Source organism: Empidonax traillii, unplaced genomic scaffold, assembly GCF_003031625.1.
Source record: "Empidonax traillii isolate 1590-97213 ecotype Southwest subspecies unplaced genomic scaffold, ASM303162v1 scaffold621:size378804, whole genome shotgun sequence".
In the NCBI taxonomy this organism is placed as follows: Eukaryota; Metazoa; Chordata; class Aves; order Passeriformes; family Tyrannidae; genus Empidonax; species Empidonax traillii.
The window spans coordinates 348,674-374,862 of record NW_020955814.1 but is presented as its reverse complement, the minus strand read 5'-3'; the positions used below and the strand labels follow the sequence as shown (position 1 = coordinate 374,862).

General features: G+C 36.4%; 1 protein-coding gene across 1 annotated transcript in view; it reads right to left on the bottom strand.

Annotated features, from left to right (window-relative positions):
• Nucleotides 1-935: 935 nt before the first annotated feature.
• Nucleotides 936-26,189, bottom strand: part of LOC114065117 (collagen alpha-1(XIX) chain-like) — a gene marked incomplete at its 3' end in the record, with an annotated part of 37,767 nt that continues 12,513 nt past the window's right edge. The window contains exons 5-9 of the mRNA XM_027898768.1: nucleotides 6,068-6,191; nucleotides 5,404-5,679; nucleotides 3,605-3,685; nucleotides 1,495-1,620; nucleotides 936-1,028 (exon numbers count right to left, since the gene is read on the bottom strand). Of these exons, the coding sequence (XP_027754569.1) occupies nucleotides 936-1,028; nucleotides 1,495-1,620; nucleotides 3,605-3,685; nucleotides 5,404-5,679; nucleotides 6,068-6,191 (700 nt within the window). The remainder of the gene's footprint in view (nucleotides 1,029-1,494; nucleotides 1,621-3,604; nucleotides 3,686-5,403; nucleotides 5,680-6,067; nucleotides 6,192-26,189) is intronic.

Here is a 26,189-nt window from a genome sequence, read left to right as displayed (position 1 = left end):
TTTACTTAATTTCCACCAACTGTGTAGATAAGCCCTCCAAGAACTGAACCCTTTTCAGCCAGGTACTACAGTCCTAGGAACAGTGCTGCCTGTATAATATTTCAGATCACATGCTTAACAGTGTGCTGTGAGGCAGGATGCTGGGTTAGGACACTTCCACCCTAACTTATGGATTCTAAGTATCTTCCTCTCACACTGCATTCCCTCAACCCAATTCCTATGCCACTGCCTTTCTGGCTGATTGGCAATAGTTTACTCAAGTTGCCCCCTCTATTAGCACAAGGAAAACACGTTCCCAGGCATGTCCTAATTCAACATCCTCCAACAAAATTTAAGGAATGGAGTGTGAAGGTAAAAGATCTGATATGCTGACTTTTATTATTAGGAAATGCCCAAGATACACAAACAAGAATGTCACAGTAAGCATTACAGAAAAATTCAGAAGAGGCCCAAAGGAAGGAGCACTGACTGGCCTTTCCTAGGGACTTACCAATGTCAGGTCCCTCTCTCCTCACAATTAACAGTTTCAGGTATGACTGTTGTCAAAGAATATACTGACATCATATTAGTGAATTCATACCCTCCTACTGATGACTGCAAGGATAAATCCACCACACAGGATTCTGTCCATCAGCAGTGATGTACACACATGACATGGAAAAATCCTTGTAAGACTACATACATGACTTCTTTTGTTTTTTCTGATAAGGGGAACAGGCAATAGGGAATGCTAGCAGGGTTGGGTAGGCATGTGCTTCCCAGACAGGTAAACTGTTTTCCATAGAGTTGATGAGGTGACCCCAAAGTAAAACAGTTGTAAGCTGCCCAGCAGGAAGCCCAATGCAGAGCCAAGCACTGTATATAGGAAAATTCCTTTTAAGGAATAACAAAACACATATAGTCCTATTTAAGAAAGATAATCCAAAGATAAAAACTTGAAAGAGAGAATTCAACTGATATTTTACCTTTTCTCCTTTTTCTCCTTTCTGGCCTGGCAAACCAGATACTCCTGGCAGTCCTGCTTCTCCCTTATTTTTAAAGAAATAAAAAAGGCAATAAAGTAGATCTAAAATATATTTAGTTAAGTTTCCTGTCTTTGTCACAAAAGCCTAATAAAAGCAAATGACTTAATAAATACAGTGCAACACCCAGGAGAAGGATTAAAAGAAAACAATCATTATGTAGAATGTAATTTATTCTCAAATGAAAACATTTACGCTAAATATAATGCCTAAATATAATTCTCATTTTTACCATGGTACTTTTTGGGTGTATATTCAAACAACTAAACCATACAGACATCTCTAACTTTAAATTAACTAAATCTAAAATTTACATTTTATTTCCCAGCTAAAAACCAGTAGGTACATTACAATACTACAAACTAGTAAGATTTTTTCATAACTTAAAAAAAAAATAAAAAAGCAACTGTTCTCTATACCTAGCAGGATTAAACAGCATGATGCACTAAAAAGCAATTGAAAAAACTCATACTTTATTTGGAAAGCAGTGGCATCTCTCTCTGGATTCTTGCTGCATTCCTGGAAGCGTGTATATTTTGCTGGCATGAGCAGTCACTGGTGACAAGGTTGTAACAAGTAACCTTTCTTCACGTGGGCACTAAAGTAAAAAGATTTTCTGTTTTTTGGTCTATTTTAGTTAATTGGTAAATAGCATCCTAACACTAGTTTTATTAAAACCTCCTGTTTTAATACTCCTGTACATGCCATATTAGGAAAAGCCACAACAATTGCCAAATAGAGAAAAGAGCAATAAATAATAAAATGAATTCTAGATACTGCAATGCTTCTGAAGTGAATGCCAGTTAAAACTGGTAAGACTGTCCCAATTTCTTCCAAAAGAGCCCAGAAAGAGCAATAAAATCTCCCAAAATCAGAAGTAGTGAAACAGAAAATGCACACAGGGAAAAAAAGACAGTACTTCTCAGTCTCATCCTGCCCTTCCCCCCTACCCCAAAATGCAAAATGTAAGAGTGAGTGCAAAGGAAAATTCCTTTTTTTTTTTTTTAATTAAATACTTCAGGCATTCATAGTTTGGAAAGAAACCACAAAAGCCCTGAAGCCAATATTCACCTGCCTTTAACTCCTGAGAACTGAGCCAACCTGAAGATATACTACAGGATAAGCCAACAGAACCTGATAAATTTCAGAAACTCTCATTAAGATGTAATGAGGTTTCCTTCAAGCCTTCTGTCAAAGAAATTCCCACAGGATTTACTGCTTGGTGTAGAAATTTGTATCTAAGTATACATTCCTTCCCTTACATTACTAGCCCTTAAAAGTTTTTTTTGCTGACTACAGGCTCACTGGTGGTGGTACTCCCTGCTGTCTCAGATGAACCTGATCTTACCAACGACTTACAACTGGCAGATAATCTTTTAACACTTTTACTTTCTGAGCTTCTTTTGGTTTGTTTGGTTTTTTTTAATGGGCTATATTGCAAGTGTAACTGTTTTGCTCAACTTCAAGCATTTCTATAGTTCTAGTGTCTTCCAGTTTACACTGATTCTGTCTATCAAAACAAGAGGGAAAAGTGAACCATTTAAACTAAATTAGTATTTTCCCTTAAGCAGTATATATACATCTCAGCATGTGCATTATAAAGAAGAAACTGTTTCTTAGAATTATCAAGGTTGGAGGAGACCTTTAAGACCATCAAGTTGAACTGTCAATCTAGCACTATAACTTGCCAATTCTGAAACACTCGTTCGTCCATCTTACTGTACTGAAATAGGGAAAATGCCCAATGCCTTCCTGCTTTCCTTCTACTGTCATGCAGACTCCTTCACGGGGTTTTTTTATATCATCTGTGTTAAGGTCAAATGCACAATTGTACAAATGTACAAAATGTACAAACGTACAAAAGTATTTCCAAGTACCAGGCAGTGGAAGGATTTTGAAGAATTTATTTCCAAAGTCGAGAATACTTAACAAATCTGCAACAGGTTTAGGAAAGACACGCTTCCCGTTCTTCTCAAGGGTTTTATCATCCTTGCTCCCCCTTCCCCCCACCCCTGCCCGCTGCAGGGCCTTCAGACACAGTCTGAAAAACTTATCTTCTCTTATGCCCAGGAGTCAGCTCCTCTGGAATGCAGGAGGAGAAAACATCTAAAACTGTCTCTGGGAAACATGCCTTTTTCCAGTCAAAAAAAGCTTCCTTAAGCTAAAAACTCTAATCTCCTCTCAGTAAAATCTTCCAGAGGGGTCTTCTACACTTACATCTGTAATGCTTCACAAGATGCAACTGTTACTGAAACGGCCTCTGTTGTTTGAAACCATCCTCAAGCCACCTCAGTGATTTGTTTCCTGCTCTCTGAGGCTTCCTTGGCTACTAATTAGATATTAAATCAGTGTTAAGAATAGAATTTAAAAAGCACTAGCAGCCCCTAGTGCATTTTACAGATGTCCCACTGTGCCATTTAGTTAGGCAATAAGAAACTATGTACCATGGCTCTAGATGTGGGATTCATTTTTAGAAGGTAATTAAACTAACACCTCTATTAAAACTTACTTACAACTTTTTAGCAAGGAATAGCAAAGCAATTTCTTTTGTATTAACATTTTAATTTTAACAGACAACTTACCAAGTCTCCAGATATTTCACAACATGTATCTTCTGTTACAACTTTTGGATTACAATAAACTGCTATGTGGTGAAGTTCAATCTATTAAGAAATACAAAAGAAATTAATATCAGATGTAAAAAATTCTGTGTTATAGCATGCTTTTTCTTATCTTGGCATAATAAATTTTCTCTTTGAAACACTGTCTATTTCTGAAACGCTAGAAAGAGACGAGTCCAAAACAATTACAAAGCTCCTCATTTAAGGAGCAAATTATACAGTCTATTACCTTGATGTAAACCACATTTTAGATTTTATTTGTTTTCAGGTAAGTTGCATTCATCTGTATTGGTCTTGCTATGTTACACAGGCATTTTACCCCTCCAGACATCCTCTGTAAACATTCTTTTCAGGAATGTGTTTTTCCTCTGCAGGGAACGGGAGTAAGGGTTTGATAAGCTCTCTATTGCACACATCTTCTGCTTTAGACAGACCTTTGCCTGGACATTGCCACTAAACCACCTGAAGAGCAAAAGATCACAAATTCTGTATCTAAAGCTTTACTTCGGAGATTTTGGGTGGATTGGTGAGATGAAAAGCATCTAATTTTAACTAGTTAATCTTGTCTTCATTTGCCTCTTTCTTCTTTGGTTTTATATCCTCTTCATTTCCCTCTTGCACTTGGTATTGACAAGAGTGACTGTTGGTATAGGATCCACTCTGCTCCCTTCATCAGCTTTAAGCCCATAATATTTTCCTGCAAACGTGTAAATCCCAATTGACAACTTCCATTCAGAATTATCCGGCTTGTGCCATGCAACCAACACAAAAGATCTGCTCTTTCTTCAAGCTATTTGGAAATGAGGAGATTGCATATACATTTCAAATAACGTTGAACTCGAGCCTTAGAAAATAAAACTAAACATGAGCCTGGCCCCATGAAATACGAGCTCCAAGTCCTGGCCAAAGTGCTTAGTGCCTCACAAGAATGATTCCTCCTGCAATGTTAGCTTGCAGTTAAAATGTGCTATTTTCATCTGGAACCCTACAGTGTACATAATATAGCTGAAGTTTTCAGATGGTCACTATAAACTCTAAGGCAGATGCTTTAAACCTGGTAGCTGGATGTCAGTGTACTTAAAACAAACTGACATTTCCTGAAGATTACAAACTATTTGCTGTGAGCTCTCTGCACGAGGAAACAGAAGAGAGCATCTCTGGGACACAACACAGCCCAGAATATTATGGGGTTGCCTTAGGTAATTCTTGCACCAAAGGCTGCAGGAAACTCTGGCCCCTTCCTAATCCCTCCCATTTGGATAGGGGAGTGACAGCTATGAACAATGTGCCCCTATTTCTACATAGGTGAATTACCCCAAAACACCTTCATACAGGGGTAATCCTTAATTATTTTGTGTTTCCCCTCTGTCAAAGAGAAAGCATGTAAAAGATGACTGACAAACTTATAAATTTATCTCAAAAGAAATGAAAGACAAAGGTTACCACTGCAAGTTACCTTTAAACATAGTAATAATAAGTCCACGGTAACTAGGGGGCTCATTCTTCAAATACAGATAAACCGACTCTTTAAATCAGGACTGAGATTTATGTAGTTACTTAGTTGATCAGTTTGCCTTAGCAGATGCTACAGCACTGAATACTGGTTTGAGTAAAGACTTAAGGACTTCAATTTAAAAATACACACTCAAAATTAATGACTGGTTTTGAACCTTTTATCTACATGATTCTTTTCAAATGTGCTAGTAAAAGCATGGCTAAAACATGATTTCAAGTTATCTTTTTTTTTTCATACTACTCACATCTACAGGCTTATCATCTGCAGCACGAGAAGCAATCAGTGTCCTTCCCTGCAAGTCAATGGTGAATTTTTCATCAGTCTGCTTTCTCTCAATTAAATTACAATCCAAATAGAGGGAAATGATCCCTGACTGCACACTAATACCAAGCTTATGCCACTGCCGATCAAACAATGGATAAATTTCTCGACTCTTAAAAGTGTAGTGCAGTATATTTCCCTGAGCGGATTTGGTCATATATTCCACCACCTTTTTTGTACCATCCAGAAGGACAGAGATCTGAAAGTAAAATAAAACAAAACAACTGGTCATTAAAAATTTATGAGTATAAGGAACAAGCACATACATAAACTATATAAAATAAAAATATTTCAACTATATAGACTGGGCAAGAATTATGTTATAAAGCATTTTTCTATGCAACTTTGTGAATACATATCAGCTATAAATCATAACATGCATTTTATCCTACTTTTCAGTCTTAACTGAATAGATTTTGCTAAATTTCTGTCATTCCTATCATCAATTACTTTAGAGCAATCTGTCTACTCCTTATAAACTGTAGCTAAATCCAGTAGTGAAACATCCACTATTAAATGTGCCATGTTATATAGGGGAAAAAAAAAAAGAAATTTATTGAAAAACATAAAGAAAAATTGACTCTAACCTCAGGTGTGTCATACTGATTTAAAACTTGCCATATATACCAACGTTCTTTCTTGGTATTTCGCCGTACACGGAATGCAGCAACTAGGGAGTATTCTTCAGGAAGCCCATTTGGAAATACTTGCCTGCAACAGGAGGGAGGAAAAGAATTTCTTGATATTCTTATACAAACAAGCACTGCTTAAAAGGAAAGAACTGAAATAATACTTGGTGAAAACAAGAAGCCAAAGACTTGCTCACACTCGTTTAAATTCACAGACCTCAGCATTCAGAAGTGCTTCTCCTCAAAAGTACAATTCAGTCTATTTTTAAGAGTAAATGACTGAATATTTTGTTCATTAATTTTTGTTCTAACATCTGTGATTAATAGGAGTCTTAAAAGAGCTGTTGCAAAATGAATGCCACACATAAACATATTTTAAAATACTGCTTTTCCCAATTTATTGCTTGGAATATTTGAACAAGTTTTGTAGAGGATTTGTGCAATAATCCCCATCCTTGGAGACTTTCAAAACACAGCTGGACAGGGCTCATAATAACCTGATCTAGCTTTCAAGTTGGTCCTGCTTTGAGCAGAGATTTGATCCAGTGACCTCCACAGGCAATGACTCGGACATCATGAGTATCAGAACAGCTGGACTTTAGCAAGCTTGAAAAAGAATAAGGAATGCATTTTAGACTGAATAACTTGCTGTTGTTTGATTTTGTTATTCCTTTCTTACCTAAGATACATCAATGTCTCTAAAAAAAATTTGTCTGACCTATATCACAGAATGCACTGTGGCACCACTTCTATGAACTATTTGAAAAGTTTGTATTTCTCAAAAAATAAAATTAGTGTGTACCTCAACTCTAAAGACTTTGGTAACCATTAAATATACACTAATTCTGTACTAAAGAAGTTAGGATGGTGCAATCAGCTTTTTTCATTTGAAGCTTCTGCATTTCAAATTATTTCTTTTCTAAGACAGAGGTGAGACAAATGAAAACGACAGATGCCAACTCTACACACTGGAGTAGCTTAAGTGTTCACATTGCTATTTGCTGAAACCTTCAGGATTGCCCAGCTAGCCACACTGCAAAAAGCATTCCCTGGAGAAGAGTTCAAGAAACGTGAAGACCCCATGCAGCAGAAAAATTTCTTCCAATTTGTTTCCCATAGTCACACAAAGTAAATGGCTTATTCTAAAAAACTGCAAATGGGAATATAATTACTCAGTAATGTGCTATAAAGCTTTATTCAAAACAAAACACTAACAAAGGCAGGGGGAAAGAAGGAGCACAGCACTACAACCAACAAGACAATAACCCCATAGCCCTCCTGGAAATTGTTGTACTTAACTTCAGATCTTAGGAAAAATGCCTCCTGTGTAGAGAAGCCTGCTCTAAATCCTGCTAAAGAGCTTCTTTATGGGCTAACACCTATTTAAGTCCCTTATGTGGGAATCACACTTCTTTGGCTTATTTCCCACAGCTGATTCCGTTTTCATCCCAGGATCAATTTGGCTGCTCTCCCACATTGTTAGTGGACCCATATGATGTTGTGCAGCTATAGATGTTTGAATGTCAAAAGGCAAGGCAAAAGTGAATAGGCTTGGCAGGACTTAGATCTTTACTTTGTAATGTGTGTTTTAAATATAGCATAAAGAATATGTTTTGTAATTTATAAAAAAAAAAAACTTTGCTGGGCATCAGTAATAAATGAATGTGTCTCCGCAGAACAATAAACTATCTGGATGTGGGATCAGCCCTATGATTACTGCATCCCAGACAAGGTAAGGCGATGGCATCTCAGGTTTACAGCTGTAAACTAGACAGGACATCTGACTGCAGGAGCATCTGATTAGCTCTCAAAAAAATCAATTAACTTTCCCAGCTAAGTTCCATATTGGGAGACAGAGGGGAGTTCACATTAATAGGCAAAGGACAGACAGAGAAATGATAAGTATCCATCAATTCAAAGGAAGGGAAACCACGATTAGTCTAGAAAAAAAATGGAAGTAGTTTTTGGACATGGTAGCACTCTTTACTACACACATACACACACCCTCCCCCCACGACTTCATTGCTTTTTACTGTAAGCCTTTCTAACACTTTCAGAGCCATCTAGATGTATGACAGTATTAAGTCTTCTAAAATTGTGTTTGTTTCAGAATTTTTTCAAATAAGTTTGATTGTGTGAGTACACATGATATAAAATTACCTTTCCTAACTGTTTACCAAACCATTCAGGAAACAAAATGTTAAGGTATGGACCAGCATTATGAAAAACGGGAGGAGTTCCCTCTAACTTCTCTTCTTTGAACTGACAAAAAAACCCATATTGGGAGTAATGAGAAAAGCACAGAAGATCAAATTAATTCCTAAGGGCATTACACTGATTTCAGTGAAGTCAACAAAGGAGGCAAAATTTCCGTAGAATTGGACCAAGGATAAATTCAGTTAGATCCTACCTAACTTAGGTAGGAAAGTATCTCTAAAGGCCAATGGATCCAAGCCCCTGCTCAAAGCAGGGCCAACCTGAAAATTATATCCAACTACTGTAAGTCCTGTCCAGCTGAGTTTTGGAAGTCTCAAGAATGGAGATTATTCCACAACTCGTTGGGAAACCTTTTCCAGTGTCTGGCCAACAAGCAGCACAAATCTGACATACAAGTACTGTATACCAGAAACATAACAGAAACAGTATCTTTATTTTCAGAAGAGCTATCATTGGTACCTATACAAACATTCCTTGGTGACCAAAAAGTCATTAAAAGATGCTTTAAAATATACACTTAACACTCAACTATTCCAGACAGACGGTGAGCGTCAAAAGGAACAACATGATGGGATGAAATACTCAGAAAACTAGCATACTATCTACTACCATACACAATTTCCCCTATGCTCTTGCTCCCTGAATGACTTAATGTCAGTGTAAGAGAATAAAAAAGCATGCATCAAGCATTGAAATGATTTGGATATAGATGATTAGTAAGATACTTTAGGGATATTTAAGTATTACTGCCTATATATTAAGTAGGGATATTAAGTATTACTGTCTTCTACTCTGTAAAGCTCAGTTAAAAGTTCCTCAAAAATAGGCAAAGTATGTATGTGTTTAAAACACTAAGTATATAATGACATTTGATGGGAAAAATAAATGAACAGAAACATGAACATAAAACCTCATATTGGAACAGGAGAAAAGCCAAGCCAAAATCTTACAGAATACTGAATTTGAAATTCAGAAGACTTTTGAATGTTTAATATACTGTTTCACCTGATCACACCTACCAACATTTAAAACTTCAGAAAACTAATGAGATGCTACGTGCAGGATGAAAACAATAAAGAAGCAGCATTAAATGTTAATGAAAAATACAAAAGCAAATTGGTCCACGCATCTACAGCTGAACAAGTACTCCATCAAAGAGTATTTACCCTTTCCATGTGGCACAGGGAAAGAACAACAGGAAAGGGAGAGACAAAAAGGGTCAAGGAAAGCTATACCGAGCTCATTTTGAAATCTACAGTTGTACACACAACACAGAGAACATGAACTTCAGGTAGCACATAATGGTGTCTACACCAAAAGAAGTAAGAGATGACAGGTCTTAAGCAAGTTTTAATGTTACAGAAATATAGGTAGCAACCAGTAAGTATGCAGATTCATCCATAAAGACAAGAAGAAAGATTTTAATTTTAACACAGAAAAGCAGAAGAGTGGGCATCTGATCCCTCGACCAGATGCCTTTTTGGACTTTTTTGGACAACAGTATCTGAACCAAATTACATAATCAGACTGGGGAGCAAAACCCCAGCTCTGAGATTTTTGTGAAAAGGAAATAACCTTTTCAGTGGTACAATAGTCAAGTTCTCTCATTCTTTTTAAATTTCCTTAGATTAGGACAATTCAAACCAGGCACCTTCCCAGATAACTGCTCAAACAAACCTTCTCTCTTCCTCTTGTACACTCAAAACGTTCATGACTACTGTGATTTGTGTCGGATTCAATGCTGTCCAAGCCTACTATGTGTGATTTTAGCACAGTCTATGGCTTAGGCACCTCTGAGGACACAGAAAACATTCAGGCACCTCTATACACATCTTGAAGTCACAATGAAACTTGGCGGGGAGTTACATGCCTGTCTGCTTAAGCCATGGTGCTTCTAATCTTCCGCGGAATTTATGCCCAGAAGCCAGGGGAAATTAGTTGCCCAAAATTATTCATTTTAGGTGCAACTAGGGGATAGGTGGTGCTTGAGAGTGGGCAATTCAAATAATTCTCAGAATGAGGAGTCCAAAGTCTGACTAAATTATACTTTAGGTGGAATTTAAACAGTTTGATTTTTTTCCCCTCTGTCCGTATTGTCAGTAGTATATTTAAAAAAAAAAAAGAAAGTTGATGAATGGAGCACTGTTCTCAAAGCAAAGCACACCCTTGGTGGAAACTACTGAAAACAATAGCAGGAATTAAAGCACATAAACTGAATACAGAGGTTTGAATTTATACCACCCTGGCCAGCTGGGTTGAGGCGTACTGTAAATTACTAAGGCCGCAGCTGGCAAACTGAGGAAACCACTGATAACCAGCAGGAAGATTCCTAGCAATAGGAATTTAGATTTTACAAAGATATGCTAGAAATTCATATATTCAGGTATTTCTTAATGTTTCACTGGTTGAAACAAGAGGCAGATGCAGCCAGAATGGTAATAAGTACACACTGATGTTCCTGCAAGAACTGTGTGCCACTCTATCAAAGCATATGTATACACAGAGTTGCAACACTGCAATACATTTTTGCTGTGTTCTCCCATTTTTTACTGGATTAAATGTAGCCATAATTTTTCCTAAAAACAGGTGTACATTATGAGGTTACTAGAAGACCAGTTACAAGAATTTTGCGTGAAATTTACCACTGTATTCGTATACACTTTCCACTGTTTATAATGATCAAGTACAGAATAATTTCTGGCAAAATATTTGATTATTCATTTGTTTCCTCAAAAGTTTAGAAAATTTCTGAAATGCAGATACCAGCTGGAGCTGCTAGTGCTACCATACTAAAAGAAGTAATTATGAATGAATTAACTATGGATTCACTGTGCTATAAACAGTTTTAGTTCTATCTTTGTAAAGCAGCATTGAGTTACCCATATCAAATTTAGTAAGGCAATCCTTTATTTACCTTTTGTTTTTATTTTTAAAAAAAGCACTAATGGGAAAGCAGTATCTATTTTTAAATCTTATGAACTCTAATTGTTCCATATCGAACGAGAATACGCTATACTATATGATAAACTTCCGTATTTACAAGTATCAATGAAGCCTCCAACTTGCTGTATGTCTTCCAAGAAGGGAAAGATGAGCCAACTTACATTTCCTGAGACTGAAGTGAGAGATGTTTAGAGTTTATGGCAAGATATATCTTTTCCAGCTGACATATACCATTACCTGGTATATGTCACTTGTAACATGACAATGCTACAATAATTCGGTGACCAGAGCTCAAGGAGTTAGTTTAAACAACTTTCCTATGTTGGGTAATAATTTATGTAGTACTACTTTGATAGAGACACTGAAATGTTAACCTTTTCATGATTGCAAAGGGATTTAAACTCAGATCTATCACAAATAAAAAAGTAAAGCTTAGGTGACCAAATAAAAAAATCTTCACATTATTCTCAATATTTCTACATAAAAATACTTTATTTTTGATTATCAGTTTTTACCTAACTTGACTGGTAAACAAGAAGAGGGGAAATAACTAACTAGAACAATTTACCAATCTGTGGCCAGAAAGGGTTTTTCAAATTCTTTTCAAATAAAAGTTAAGAGCAGCTGTCTGTTCCATCAGGATAAGAAATAATTTCCTTCCCATCCATCTTCCTCAAATCACATTAAGATGCATTATACAGTTTCATGTTACATTAGGCCTCAAGTTGTTTTCATACGACACATTATATGATGCAACTCAAGGGAAACTATTCAGACAGCTTAAGAGTTATTAATTACTTAGGGAGAGCTCAACCCACTCATGAAATGTACTGCTGAAAGCAAAGCTGCAGATTATTTTAACACTGAGAAGAGGGATTTACCTAATACTTCATATACTTCAGAATGCCTCTACTTTCATTTACTGAACAAGTATAGATTAGCTGAAACTTACAATATACAGGTTGTTCATGAAATTCTGGGGGGTGAAAGTCAATGTTACTGCTATCAAAATTTTAAAAGGCATTTGGAAAAAGATTGGTTTGAAAGAGGAATAGAAATACCAAAACTGTTATGCCATGTAGAGTACCTTTTTCCCCCAGGGTTTCCAGCAGTATCCTGTTTCCTTATTTACAGGTATTAATGGTGAACTCCTGGCCCTAATGAAGTCAAAGGCCATTCTTTCATTGCTTTTAAAGATGTCAGATAAACAAAACTGTCTGCTTTTCAAGTTTAGCCAATTTCTGTGCATTTTAACTTTTCTGGGGGAAAAAAAATCAGTTAATCAACATTAAGAATTTTGGAGTCTTATCTTGTGGAAGGCAGCTTTCATCACTTTTTATAAAGATATACACCTCCCTTGTTTTTTGGATGGATATTTGTTTTATGAACAAGAGAGGTCCCAGAGTAATCAGTGAATTTTACTACCTGGAAAATAAAAACAGCCCCTGCAAAGACCAAAGGCTGCCAAAACCACAAATGTGTGATTTCAGCACACAGCCGTTCACTCTTCCTCTCTTTTAATAATGAATGTATTTTAAAACATAAAATACATCAAAATCGGTTCAGAAATTAGCAAGTGTACCACACCAGAAAGTACCAGCTTCAAACAGCATATTTCCCCTTCCAAAACATGGTAGTATGAATGTTGCACAGTAAATTAATCATCTTTCCACACAGAGGCATGTGGGGGGGCATAGAATGACAACCACACCACCAGAGAACATTTTGAAGGAAGACTAGTCAGGGAAGAGGTGGGTAAGAGCCTTACTACTTCAGCAAGCTAAAACTTTACTCAAAGTAATCTCATACTCCAAAGGATCTTTCCATACCTGCACTGGTACAGACTTAAGAAAACATAATGAAACAGAGTGTATCCATACAACAAATATAGTAGAAAAAGCTGCCTTTTTATGTACAAAGTTAGTAAAGGAAATGTGTAAGGTACTAGAAAGATTTGGGTGGTTTCTGCAGCGTACAGGCATTGAGAGGTTCCTTCAGATGCTTTTGAGCCCAATGTCTAATGCATGGTTATCTGTCATTCAGAAAGACTGAAATCAATCTAAGTGATTCATTTAGGTCTTGTGCTGAACACAGGTCTTGTACTAAGGCTGTTTCTTTCCTTCAGAAGGTGACCAGGGAACAAACAAATTGAGAGACAGGGAACATAGATAAGAGAAACATGGAACTCTAGTTCTTTCACAAAGGAGAAAAACATTTCCTCTTCATCTGCTTTCTCTGAATCATGCAATTGCACAACACTTTAGGATGTCCCTCTGCCTCATGCTGCTCAAACCGGACTGTTTTTCTATGTGTTGGTATTACTTATTGACTGAGAACCATGCAGAGATTTTCTAATGCTACTAGAACAAAGTGACCAAAACCAGCCTCTGTTGCCCCAGTCTGCTTCTTCTAATGTATATTTTCAGAAACTGTGGCAGTCAGGTAATATCTGTAGCAGATACTGATGGATCAGTAATTGATACCTTCAATTCTACCTGCCCCTCCTCACATGGACATACAATAAGAAATCACAGTCTACTGGTTTTAGAGTTCCGTAAATATAGTGATGTGTCTCAAAATGTACCTTTTATCTGAGTATTTCTCCACATTGCATGGATGCTAAATCTGCTCATGTATCAAAATTTAAAAATGCCACTTAGCAGTATCTCCTTCCAGTACCAGCATCCATCTACACTGAAAATATAAAAATAACTCAAAAGAAAACCATCTCTCCTAAACTCCAGCATCTCCTGCTGGGAATCATGCTCTTCCCAGACATATACCTCATTCTACTTTCCTTGCTGTACCGACATGTATAACTTCAGAAAAATGGGCACATCCCCCATTCCCATTTTTCTGACAGGTTTCTACTTTTGTGATTCACTGCAGGTACTGAAACCAACCTGCACACCTTGGTCTTATTGTCCAGCATGAACACCCCAAAAACCTTCAATGCTTTTTCTTACTCAGAACCACACTAGTAAATTGATTGCCTCTGTAAAGAAACTTACTCAGGGTCTGTCACATTTCTCACAAGCAATCCACACAAAAAAACCAAACCCAAAACAAAAATAAAACAAAAAACCAAACCCCCCCAAACAAACAAATGATCAAAAAAACCCACAAAACTCCAAAACTGTGGTGGATTTGTGATTCTCTCCTAAGACATAGTTTTTGTTCAAAATTTAAAACTAAGATGTGCCTAAAAGAATGGCAGAGATCTTTTTTTTTTCAGCTCATTCAAAAACTGCATCAAGATTTTTGGTCTTGAGAGATCATGTAAAAATGCCACTTTGCTGTCCTAAATATCCTAAAATCCAGTTGTGGTACTTTTTCATAAATTGCAACCATCAAGAGGGTGTGAACTTAAATACTTTTAAAGGAACTTTAGATATTTCTTTCAACATCTACCCATGCTTTTACTTAGACATTTTATGAGCTGTTTTTTAACTCATGTGGTCCTTCTAGCTATCTCCCGGAAATGGATCAAAGACAACAGGTCTAGTTATTAGTCTGTTATTTGACAGACTCTGAAGTCAATGAGATATTAAGTTCTTATGCTAAATATGATTATCTACAGTGGAATGAAATTATTAAACTGACCAAGAAACCTTCTGAAGATGTTAATGACAAAAATAATTAGGGTAACCTCTGACAGCCAACTGGCAGTGAAAATTGCTCTGTACACATTTTTACATGCTTCCTACCCTGAAGCAAGACCTACGGTACAGTATTAATTATTTGTATATCTCAATGGTTGCTGTTGTCTGGAAAAGCAAAGAAAATGCCATGATCATTCAGTCAGAAGACAGACAGAAAATGCACTTCATGCTTTGCAAAGGAGGGAGGCCATCAGGAATTACTTGGCCTATATATCCATATAATCTTCCCTAGAGGAGGAAGAAGTCTAAGCATCCATTTCTCCTCTGACACTCATACAGGTACCTAGAGATGGCAGCTGATTCCAGAAACTGAACAGCCTTTTTAGTTCGGTACACAGGAGAGTTAGTCAGCTCCAGCAGAGCTGCGTGCTGAGAGACTCGCACCCTCCTACTTCTCACGCTGGTGTTTTGAGAGCTACCTCGTGTATTTCTGCATGACATCATGCTACCCAACCTAAAAACCTTGTTTCCATAGAACACTCAATTTCTTCCTGTTTAGTCTCCCTTCATCCCCATTCCAACCTTTTGATAGCTTTTTACATGGAATCAATGGAACAAGTACTAGCAAAGTGAACTGCTGATTACACTTGGAACAGGCTCTCCCTTTCCTTCCCGGGTTCAATCTGCCAGGCTCTAGACAAGCCTGGCTGATGGTAAAAGGCAAAGTGTCTCACAGACCAGTGTCTCTCTTACAAAAATGCTGAGCGCTCCCAGTGAACATAATGGTGTGGCTGGCAGTGGGAAGGGAGAGCTAGGACTGCTGTATGGAGTGCAGCTGAACCAAACTATAGGATGCTTTTTTTTCTAACCTTAAATAATTGCCTGGATAACTAGCCTCCTCCTCTTCAGCACACAGGACTGCCTATAAATAAATTCATTCCAGGCTAAAGTCACAAGCAGGTCATGCTAAGAAGTGCTCTAGTAAAAAGGCAAGACCAAAGGCACTACAGCCTACAATACTGTTGTAGATGGACATATCAACCCATCTTGGTTCCATTTATCTCCCCAAAAAAGAAGGTTTAAGTGGTGAAGATTAAGTTACCAACAGAAGAGACCAGTGTAGGAAAGAAGGTTAATGATACCAGATACCAGGGTCTGACCTGAAATAAGTAGCTCTGTCAGCTGCAAGAGTGAAGCTAGAGAGAGAACATGCTTTTGCTTCAACACCCCCTACACACAGTGTGACTAGACTATGAATATTTAAGCCTAGTGTTCTGCTTACAATTAGAGGGATAATTAGATAAATAATGTGCTCCTTTGCAGTTTGTAAAAATTGTTCACATTCACAGATTTTAAGTGAATGAATATGGAAAATGAAAGATCAAAAAACTAATTTGCATCACATTGGAAGACTTAATAACATTTTCAGAAACTGGAAATGATCGCTTTTCTGAAGTCTTGGAATTAGAAATGCATTGTCTAATTAAAGTCAAATTTAAAAAAAAGGCACATACAGCTTAGCCTTCAATGCTCACAATTTCTATAGTAATGAGATTTTTGGTATGTTACAGATTAAATGCTACAAAATCAATCAAGTTCAAAAAATACCAACATTGCATTGCTATCTGCTGAGTCATAACTGTATTTAACAGGATCTGCCAAAGACCTGAGACTTGCTAACCTTGTTATCATCAGACCCAGCTGGGAAATGGTCAGGTATCCCCCTTGAAGTGTTAGGAGAAAAACAAAAAAAAAACAAATAAACAAACCAACATGTTAGGAAAGCTGGGGTCTTGTATTAAGGCCAAGACAGAGGTGTTGAAAGGAGACTTCAAGCAGTGATAGCTTTGGATAAGACAGTGAACATTATACTTAGATTTTTCCAAAGCTTCACATCAAAAGAACACCTCAAACCAAACCTGAAGGAACACTGAACATGACTGGGAATCTTTCTCAGACTGGGGAAGCTGGTCTGATGCCTTACATCCAAACAAGGAAGCTAGGAATTCACAAATTTTCTTCAAAACAGTGAAAGCTCCACATTAGAAAAACTTTGCATTAAAACAATCCACCAACTATAACTTAACCTGAGGTTAAATCATCTATGTAACTTCCATACAAAAGTTAAACAACCAGAATGAACAATTATCTTCTTTTCCAACAGTAAGGCTGAGACTGAGATGTGCACCGCTAATAAAAGTTCTAAGATCATACTTCTTACTGTTTGTCAGACTAGTAGGTAAAACATGGGAAAGTTATGACAGTAAAGAAAATACCACTTTTATCACCAATATTCTGCATTATATGAAATTGTAACATATAAGCATGCAATGAGATGTGAAAAAATATTTTGCAAGATTTAAAAAGGAGATACTTAGTTCCCTCATCATCCTATGACAAAAACAGCATTTTGATGAATTCGCTCTTGCCCTATAAATTATATGGTTGACAATGGAACTGACCACCCAATATTATGGAAACTATATTCTTAAGGAAGAAAATTTAACAGTCTAGTCCATAATAGAATCATAGAATCCCAGAATGTTTGAAGTTGGAAGGAACCTCTGCAGGTCATCTGATCCAATCTCCCTGCTCAGGCAGGACCATTTAGAGCCAGTTGGATAGGAGCACACATTTACTTGTGTATGAGAACAAAATCAATCCAACATGAGCTGTTCAAGGAGACATGCTAATTTTGATTACAAAAGTTAGGATGCTGTAAAAAATGTACTCTTTGGCATAATATGAGTTCATCTGAGTAGTGCTAACTCATTTTTAAGGAGAAAAAAGAAGTAAGGCTATGTTATAACTTCGATCTTTCAAGAACTCTAATTGGTTAATGAGTCATGATTTTCCTTTCCATGAAATCATATCAGCTTTCTTGAATCACAAAGTGTTTTTTTAGTGCTCCTAACACTTTCACAATCTTAAGCTTATGTAATTTCCTGTTAGCATAGCATATCTGTCCCCACATACTAACAGTAATACAATTATTTATCGCTTTCTAAATTTAAAAAAAGTCCTGTGGAAAGGAAAGTAACCTATCAAAATAAGAAATCATTTCAAAGTCTTTCTGAGTTAACAAAAATCTGATGATATTTCCTTTTCAGACATTTGAGTCATCTTGTACAGTTTCATTACTAAATTACTGCTACAACTTAGCTTTTACGTTTGGTTCTGTTGTAGCACATTTTCTTCCAGTGCCTCTATCCCTGTGATTATTTTTGTGAGTTACTGTCTTTAGCACATACTGTCCACAGTTCAGCAAGGAACATAACATCATATGTTAAACATTCTCAATTCTAAGTGACTTAATTTCACAGGAGATATTAAAAAAGAAAAAAAAAACAACAACCAAACAAACAAAAAAACAACCAACAAACAAAACCAAAAAAAACCTCCCAAACTTCTGCAATAGAAGACTTAGTTCCCCAAACTCCTTTTTTCCAAATACCTTTATCTATCAAATGAGTGAGCATTATCTACTCATTCTGTAAAAGTTGCTGCTAGATGTCAATCCTGAGCAAGAGCAATAATTTAATCCTGCTATACTTCAAGGTAAGTGCTATACTTCAAGGTAAGTGCATTCACCATGAAGGATCCTGAGTGCAAGAATTGGACCTGGAAAGGCACTTCTTCCCCCTAAGTCTTGGCAATCAGTTCCTGTTACTGTATATGCTCCTGGTGAATACTATTATACTTTTTGTTTAGTTTCATAGATTATTTTAAACTGGCAGTCATCTAGAATTGTGAACTGCTCACTTAAGAGACAGATCCAATAAGAGGGGGAAAAAAGCATGCGTGGAGTCACAGCACCTTGATGACACTGTCTGTATTCTTACTTCTCAGGAGTGGTCCAAAGCAAAATATGCATTCAAAAGTATTTGAGTAAATCAGCACTGTTCACCATACAGTATGAGCATGCACATTTCTTACTGAATGTTCACAGATTATTAAGACTGGAAAAGACCTTTAAGATCATCAAGTCCAACCATCAACGTAGCATGTTCACCAATAAAACACGTCCTCAAGTGCCATATCCATAAGTGCTTTGAAAACTTCCAGGGATGGTGATTCCACCACATTCCTGAGAAGTCTGTTCCAATGCTTTACAAACATTTCAGTGAAAAAAATCTTCTAAGCAGAACTCTCACCAGAGTTCACAAAGAAGACTGAGTAAAAAAGGTAAATTGAAGTTCATTACTACTGCAGGTGTATCAATAATTAGCTGTCTAATCCCCAAAATAAAAGATACATTCATTTTCACGCAAACTTTAAAAGCGTAATGCCATATTAGGAACTATCAACAAGTTATTCGAGGCCTGTATTGTCATGCCCAATCCCAGAGTATTTTTAGGATTTATTATTTCAAAATAGAATTCTGTGATACTGCAACTAGTCACACTGACTAAATCCAAAAATAACATTATCTCTTGCACATGGTTCTGTTACTACACCAATAGCTGTACATCAAAACTTGTTTCTATAGATTACAGATCATTCTACAAGTTCATTTCATCATTCCAAGTTTATAAATGAGTTGTGGCATGACAAATATTGACTTAAGACAGACAAGACTGCAATCAGCAAGGTCTGTACACTTATAACTGAACTCAAGTTGATACACAGACCTCCAAGTGAAAAACCCATAGCACAGCCTGTACTGTTCCAGCAAAAATAAAAAAGTATTTTTAAAAATTTGCCACTTTATCACCATAAGTAAAAAATATTTCATGGTATGATGATAAAGACTGCAAAGAGTGAACCACATGGAAATGCTAGAGGCCAAAAATCTTTCAGAGTGAACTGAAAATAAATGAAAATCAGTGTAATGAAAAAAAAAACACCCACCAGACAGTTTCACTGTGAGACAGACCATGAACTATTTTTAGACATAAAATGTAAAAACTCAGAGGCAAGGTGGAGGAAGGGCATGATATCTCTATGACATGTTTAAACAACAAAGTCCCAGTATAAACACAGATGTATCAGCACAAACAATCTTTTTGTAGGTACAACTTTAGTTAAGAGTAGAAATGCCTGACAGCATAGCTAAAGCAAACTAGATTTTACAGAGTGTTAAATCACAAAATCCAGAAAAAGAAAGACATTATTTATTATAGTGTTGTTTGGGTTTTTTTTTTCCCAGTCTGCTGATAAATGACTTTTGAAGCACATGGCACCATTGCTTCAGCTAGAAAAATTATATGCATTTTATAAAGGCACTTGAATTCTCTCAGCTCAATCAGCAAAACTGATAAATGATCTTTCAATCTCTAACTTTATCCTACAACATAATGGGACTACAGTCTATCCTCAGCTGCATGCATTATGCCAGTACATATCATTGAATTCTGGCTGCATATACCATGGCTGTACATACCCATAGCTATTCTGGTTTTCCAAGCATCTTCAACTGCACTGATTTTGCAACTGTACTTTTTTTCTAGGACTATCAAACACAGATCTTGTTACGGACTGATATCCGCATCTGCCTTGTATTCACTTTCGAGAGACTTTTGCTTCAAAAAAATTGGCCAAGATAAACCAAGACAACATTGCGAAGATTTTAGAAGTCAGCATGTTTGGCAGGGAGTAAGAGAGAAACTTTCCTGAAAGTTCCCCAAAGGCTGGAATCACTTAAGGCTCTCTTCAGCTGGTAAACTGAACAACCTACGGCAGAATTTGTGTCCAATTTTTTTCAAAGGTCATTGAGAAGTATCCAGGTAAATTGCTTCTGCTGAAACTAGAAATCTTATAACACAGTAACTTTCTCTAGCAACTTCAGTATCTATGACAGTATACGTTTTAGATTTTGTTATCTTATCCAATAAGAAAACTGAAAAATAGTTTTGGCATCCATATCAGATAAAAATAGAAAGGAATTCCCAACAGGAATATACAGCAAAAGTGAAATTGCTTAGATACTGCAGATGCCGTTGTTTTAATCAGAACACTGGAAATGTTTTCCGCTGGGCAGGTTAAACCATTCAAAACTGAAGGTACAGTTTCAGGGTTTGTTTAAGCTAAGGTCAGGCTAGTCCCAGCCCTGGCAGTGCTATCTTGCTCCTTATCAGCTGTCATTGCTGGAAATCACACAGCCACAGGGATCAGCCACCAGCCTCACTGACCACAGAGGCTGATGCTTACTTGGAGAAAGTGAGATAAGGCTGAGAGCTGGAGATGAGTGTTGTGAAAGCGAGATCCTAGTTTTATTTTCCTCCAAATAATAATTTAGACTGGACATACTTTTCCCTTAAAACAAAGGCAGAACAACAAAAATAACAATGAAATACATGTTTTCCAAATGAAGGAAAGTTTTTTTATGTAAGAAGAATAAAACTGCCCTTACTATTTTTTATTTTGGTGCTTCTGTGATTTGCTTAATGCTACCTTAAGTTTCATCCTGAACCATGAGGCATGTGGGGATCCACAGAAACACTGCTGGTCTCCTCCACACTCTTGTTGTGGACCAGTGTCCTTAAAAGACACATCTCCCAAAAGCCCCTTCCCTTTATCTGCAAGTGCTTTACAGCAAGAACATCATCACTGGGGACAAAAGGAAAAGAAACAGTCTGCTTCATCCAACACTGTCTTACCAATTCAACTGGTACAACACTGTCCCACTAAGCACTGCACTGTTGGGGAAATACACTACAGATCAAAGAATTCCAATTTGTTACAGTCAGTGGCATAATTAAAATAGATTTACTAACTCTGTTCCCTCACAGCCTGCTTTTAATGTAAGTACCAGACATTTGTACATGTACTCTTCCCCTCTGCCACCTGTCTTTACCTTTGCTTTCCCAATTATTTCTGCACAGTAAATTGCATTTTGAATTATAGAATGATTCAAGCTAAATTAGAAATTACAAGACATTATTCCTTAATTTTGAATTTTATGAAAAGAACTTGGTGTATTTCTTTTAAATTATGAGGTAGAAATAAGCCCAAAGATGCACAAAGACATTCACATGTGTTTATTCTTTAAAAGAAGCATTGTTCTGTCATTTTTCATGGTAAGAGGTCACAGTTTTTGCCTTAGTTATGAAATTAAATAATTGGTATTTAAAAGGTAGGTACAGCACCAATTTGCTCTTTCAACAGTAATCACTGTATTTTCCTTCTTTTCCATTTATAAAATGCGTTAAGTTTTCAAGTTTCTGGAAATAAACACAATATACATTATTCCAGTACCTTTCAACAAGAATTGGAAAAAAAGACTAAATCACTACAGCTTCTGATCCACTGTTGTAAAAGATCTGAAAAAAGCATCAGGATTTTTACTAAATTCAGGCTCCCACACTCTGGAAGCAAATTCCAAAAACAAGGTCCTTTTCTTGAAAATACCCTGCAACCAAAATACCAGACATTTCAGTCTTGGTAGTGTTGGCTCCAACTGCTCAAAAGACCTCAAACAAATACATGATACAGTACAGGAAAGGCGGTTTCTTACATAACCATCTAATACATCAACAGAGCAAAGGCTAGCAGGACTTCGTGTAAGCACAGATAAAAGCTGGTTTGAATAACTTCAGCTACTGCCTCCAAATGGGTAACAACCCATTGCCATTTTCAGTTGACATTTTGAAAGTTTTCGATGAAATCTTTTGGAAATTGGTGATTTTCACATCTATCTATTCTATATTTAAGAAAAATATATCCTACAAAATATTTTTCAAGAAGACTGTTAAACCTGACTCTGCTGCCCAAAACACATGCCATGTGCAAAATTAATAAAAAATCATGCCCATGAGGACCTTCACTGACAGCTGAAGTCATATGAAAGGAACTTGGTATTTTTTTAGTTTGGTAAAGAGAGAGGTCTCAACAGATACAGCCAGAGAACATACAGCAAAGTAAATGGCTGCAAAGCCACCTAGAGATAGGTGCCTTTGGGAAAGCAAATTGCTAATTATGAAAAGGCTTCTAACAGTGAGCACAGAAACTGCCTCACTTCATGCCAGCTGTGCTTTACAAAATGGAATTCCCTCCACATTTTTTTGTGATTAAAAAGGTTAGCACTAAAACCAAACAGAAATCCCCACATAAATATTCTTTCATCATCAATTTCTGTTCTTAGCAGAAAGAATCCTCCAGACTGGAATTTAGTGAGACAAGTGGGAACAGTATTTCTGACTCCAGTAACTAGACATCACAAAGAGGTGAAACACATTCCCTGAAATATGGGCCAGACCACAGCTCTTCTGGCAGCAGTGAGTGACAATATTGCTGATGGAGCGCAGTAGTCCAAATACAGTCAAAATCCAAGCTCTTTCGTAGTATCCCAATGAAAGGGGAAGAATTCCTAAAAGAGTCGTGAGAGTGATCCCAACTGCTGTAACTCAGATCATTTAACAGCCAGCTATGATAATCTCCTCAGTAAATTAATATGGTTTGTCAAGCCAAACAAACTACAAAATAAGAAAGCTGTGACAGTGCCATGAAGATTTGCTAATCATTTACATCCATTCCAAAAACTTTCAGAACCTCAGATGAAACCAACTTATTATCTCCTTTACTGGCGCTTTCAGAAGACAAAAACCAGCCCACCAGCAACCCAGAAAAGTGAGAATGAGGAACAACTGATGTCTGATGTATCCCTAGGGAAAAACAGTGAAATTAATTCTCCATAGTGCTGTTTACTCTAAGGCAAGTGAAGAACAAAGATGAGCCTAAAAGGCTTCATGTCCAGAAGTACTGAATACTGCTGGCAGACCTAATGAAGCTGCTATCACCACAGAGCCCTGTGCTGCTTTTGTCAGGAAAATCTATACCATGCTGGAATATACTCCATAGGCAGTACATGTTAAGCTCTGGAGAAAAAAATATGACTATAATTTATTTGTTGAAATAAAAGTAAAACATTATACAATTATGATCATTCTATGATTCTACAGTGTGATTATGACTATATAATCAGACTGCCTGCATAACAGTATTTTCCTAGGAATAACTTCATGATTCAAAGGCTCAGTTACACTACTTTCCTCAGGGATAACTTCTATTAAAGTCCATGTAAGCACCACAATAATTAACTCACAGTGTTTTGCTTTTAAAATCACTCTTTAATCCAGAAAATACTACTGGAATTACATTAATATTTAAACATCACTTACATGGAGCATAAGAAATGCTATCCATCTCCTATCACAAGACAAAATACGTACAGAACTCTATCACAGAAAGAGACAAAGACTTATAGCTAAAATCCAGCATAAATAAATGTAATCAGTTTCCCAAGCTGACAGAGCATTGTAAATTATTTACAATATATAAATAGGTGCAACACTACGCCAGGTCCATTGAAAAAAACCAAAATGGCATCACAGAAGAAAAATGGCACAGCATAGCTTTCTATTACCCACACTACGACTGAACGAATGAAATGCAAGAGGAGATGTGCCAAGTTACTTGATACTTGCTAGTCAGCTTAATCAGATACTCTCAATTTCCTGCAGGATGGATAACAAACACTGTTCTGCTGCTTACTGCTCACCACGTCTACTAAAATATTTTCTGAGGGAGAACGATCCTGAAAACTTGTGTGCATCTAATAACAGATGGTGTCTGGAACCACACAACCTGACAATGCAAGAGAAGTAGATTTTTTTGAAGAAATAATTAATTAAAAGATACTGTATGTGAGTAACTGAGATAAAGTAAATTATAAGGTTATGATGACAGACACCCAAGTTCCTGACTATCCTTCATTGTAACCTTACCATGTCAAAATCTGACTTTATGCTCCTGACTCTCCTCTGCCCTTATTTTTAAAAATCACAGAAGATCAGAAGAGTTTAAACAAAACCTAAAAACACTTCAAATAAAAATTTTAAAACCAATTGTCCAAAGTATAATTTTGACAACGGAAAGTTATTATATATTTAATAAACTGAATTAATTAGGAATTTACTTTTAATGCATTTCTGTGAAGAAAGGTTTAAAAAGAACGAGCGAGACTATTGCCATGAAGCACTAGTATTTAATTGAAATTTTTCAGTGCTTGAATGTTATTGAAAATACTTTGAACCCTTCTATTGTTCAGGAAGATATATGCAGGAGGTACTACTTAATTCCACAACAAGTGGATTAAAAATCTTATCTTGTACCTTACTATCATCAATAACGAGATACTAATTTTCAGCCCAACTATATTTATACATTAGCACAGATATTCTGATTTTATTAATAATCATCTCAGTTGCCTCATCCAGCTAAACTTTCTATCTATTAGATATGCATATTTTTAGGGGAAACTGGAAAGATTTTCTCTTTAGTTTTTCCTTAATGAGGACATATGGAAGACAACAACAGGGAGAGAGAGCACCAGGAGAATCGAGACAGTTAAAGCCAAACCACCTGCCATCCAGGTTCGCCCTTCACTGAAATTCTTTAGCCCCTGCCCAAGTTACACTGACAATGAAGAAAAAATAGCAATTTTTGACTCCTTTCAAAAAGCTGATAAAATATAGGAAAGAGATAAAGAGAAGAGATAAAATACAGGAAAAAGGACTCAGATTTCTCTCCTCCTCCATAAAGTTTAAAAAAAAAATATTAAAAAAAAATTGTAACTTTTGCAACTTTCTCAAGTATTAACTTAACACTTAGCAAAGTATTAAATTCCCTAAGAGTTAGTATTTGTAAAGTCACAGCTATCAGCCATGGTGTGAATTTCCCATTTTCATTACCTTCACTAATGAACTGTTTTTAAAAGAGAAAAACAAAATACAGACATTAGTATTCAGGTCTACTAATAGAAACTGGGAAAAAACCTACATTTTTTAACCTCAACATCACCCCTCAGACCACTTGCAGAAACACTTAGAAATTCTTAGAAATCAATATTTCAAATCATTAATTTTATCTCAAAGTAATATGAATTTTAAAAAATTCACCCTACTGTAATTTATAGCTCCTGTCTGCTCCATTTTTGCCACTGATTTTCTTACTGTTCCAAAATAAAGTCAGCTTGCAACATGCATTTCTTAGCACTACTTAGCTTTGTATTTTGTAAAGGAAAATTTCTCCACAGTTTTTGTTATTGCCTTGATTTTCTACTCTTGTGTAGTCTCATTCTCTTTCTCTAAAAATCTCATTCACTAGAAAAAGATCTATAAAAATCTGAAAAATTAATAATGGGTTTTCCAAAGAAAGTTTTCTTACTAACAAACTTATATTTGTAGGTAAAGACTTTTATGGGTGGTACCTAATTTCTCCTGCTCCTTTTCTAAAGACAATCTGGCTAATATTTGGAAAGTCCTAATAAAAGAAGAGCACTCCCTGTGTCAAGTAATTTTATGAAGTAATTTTTTCTT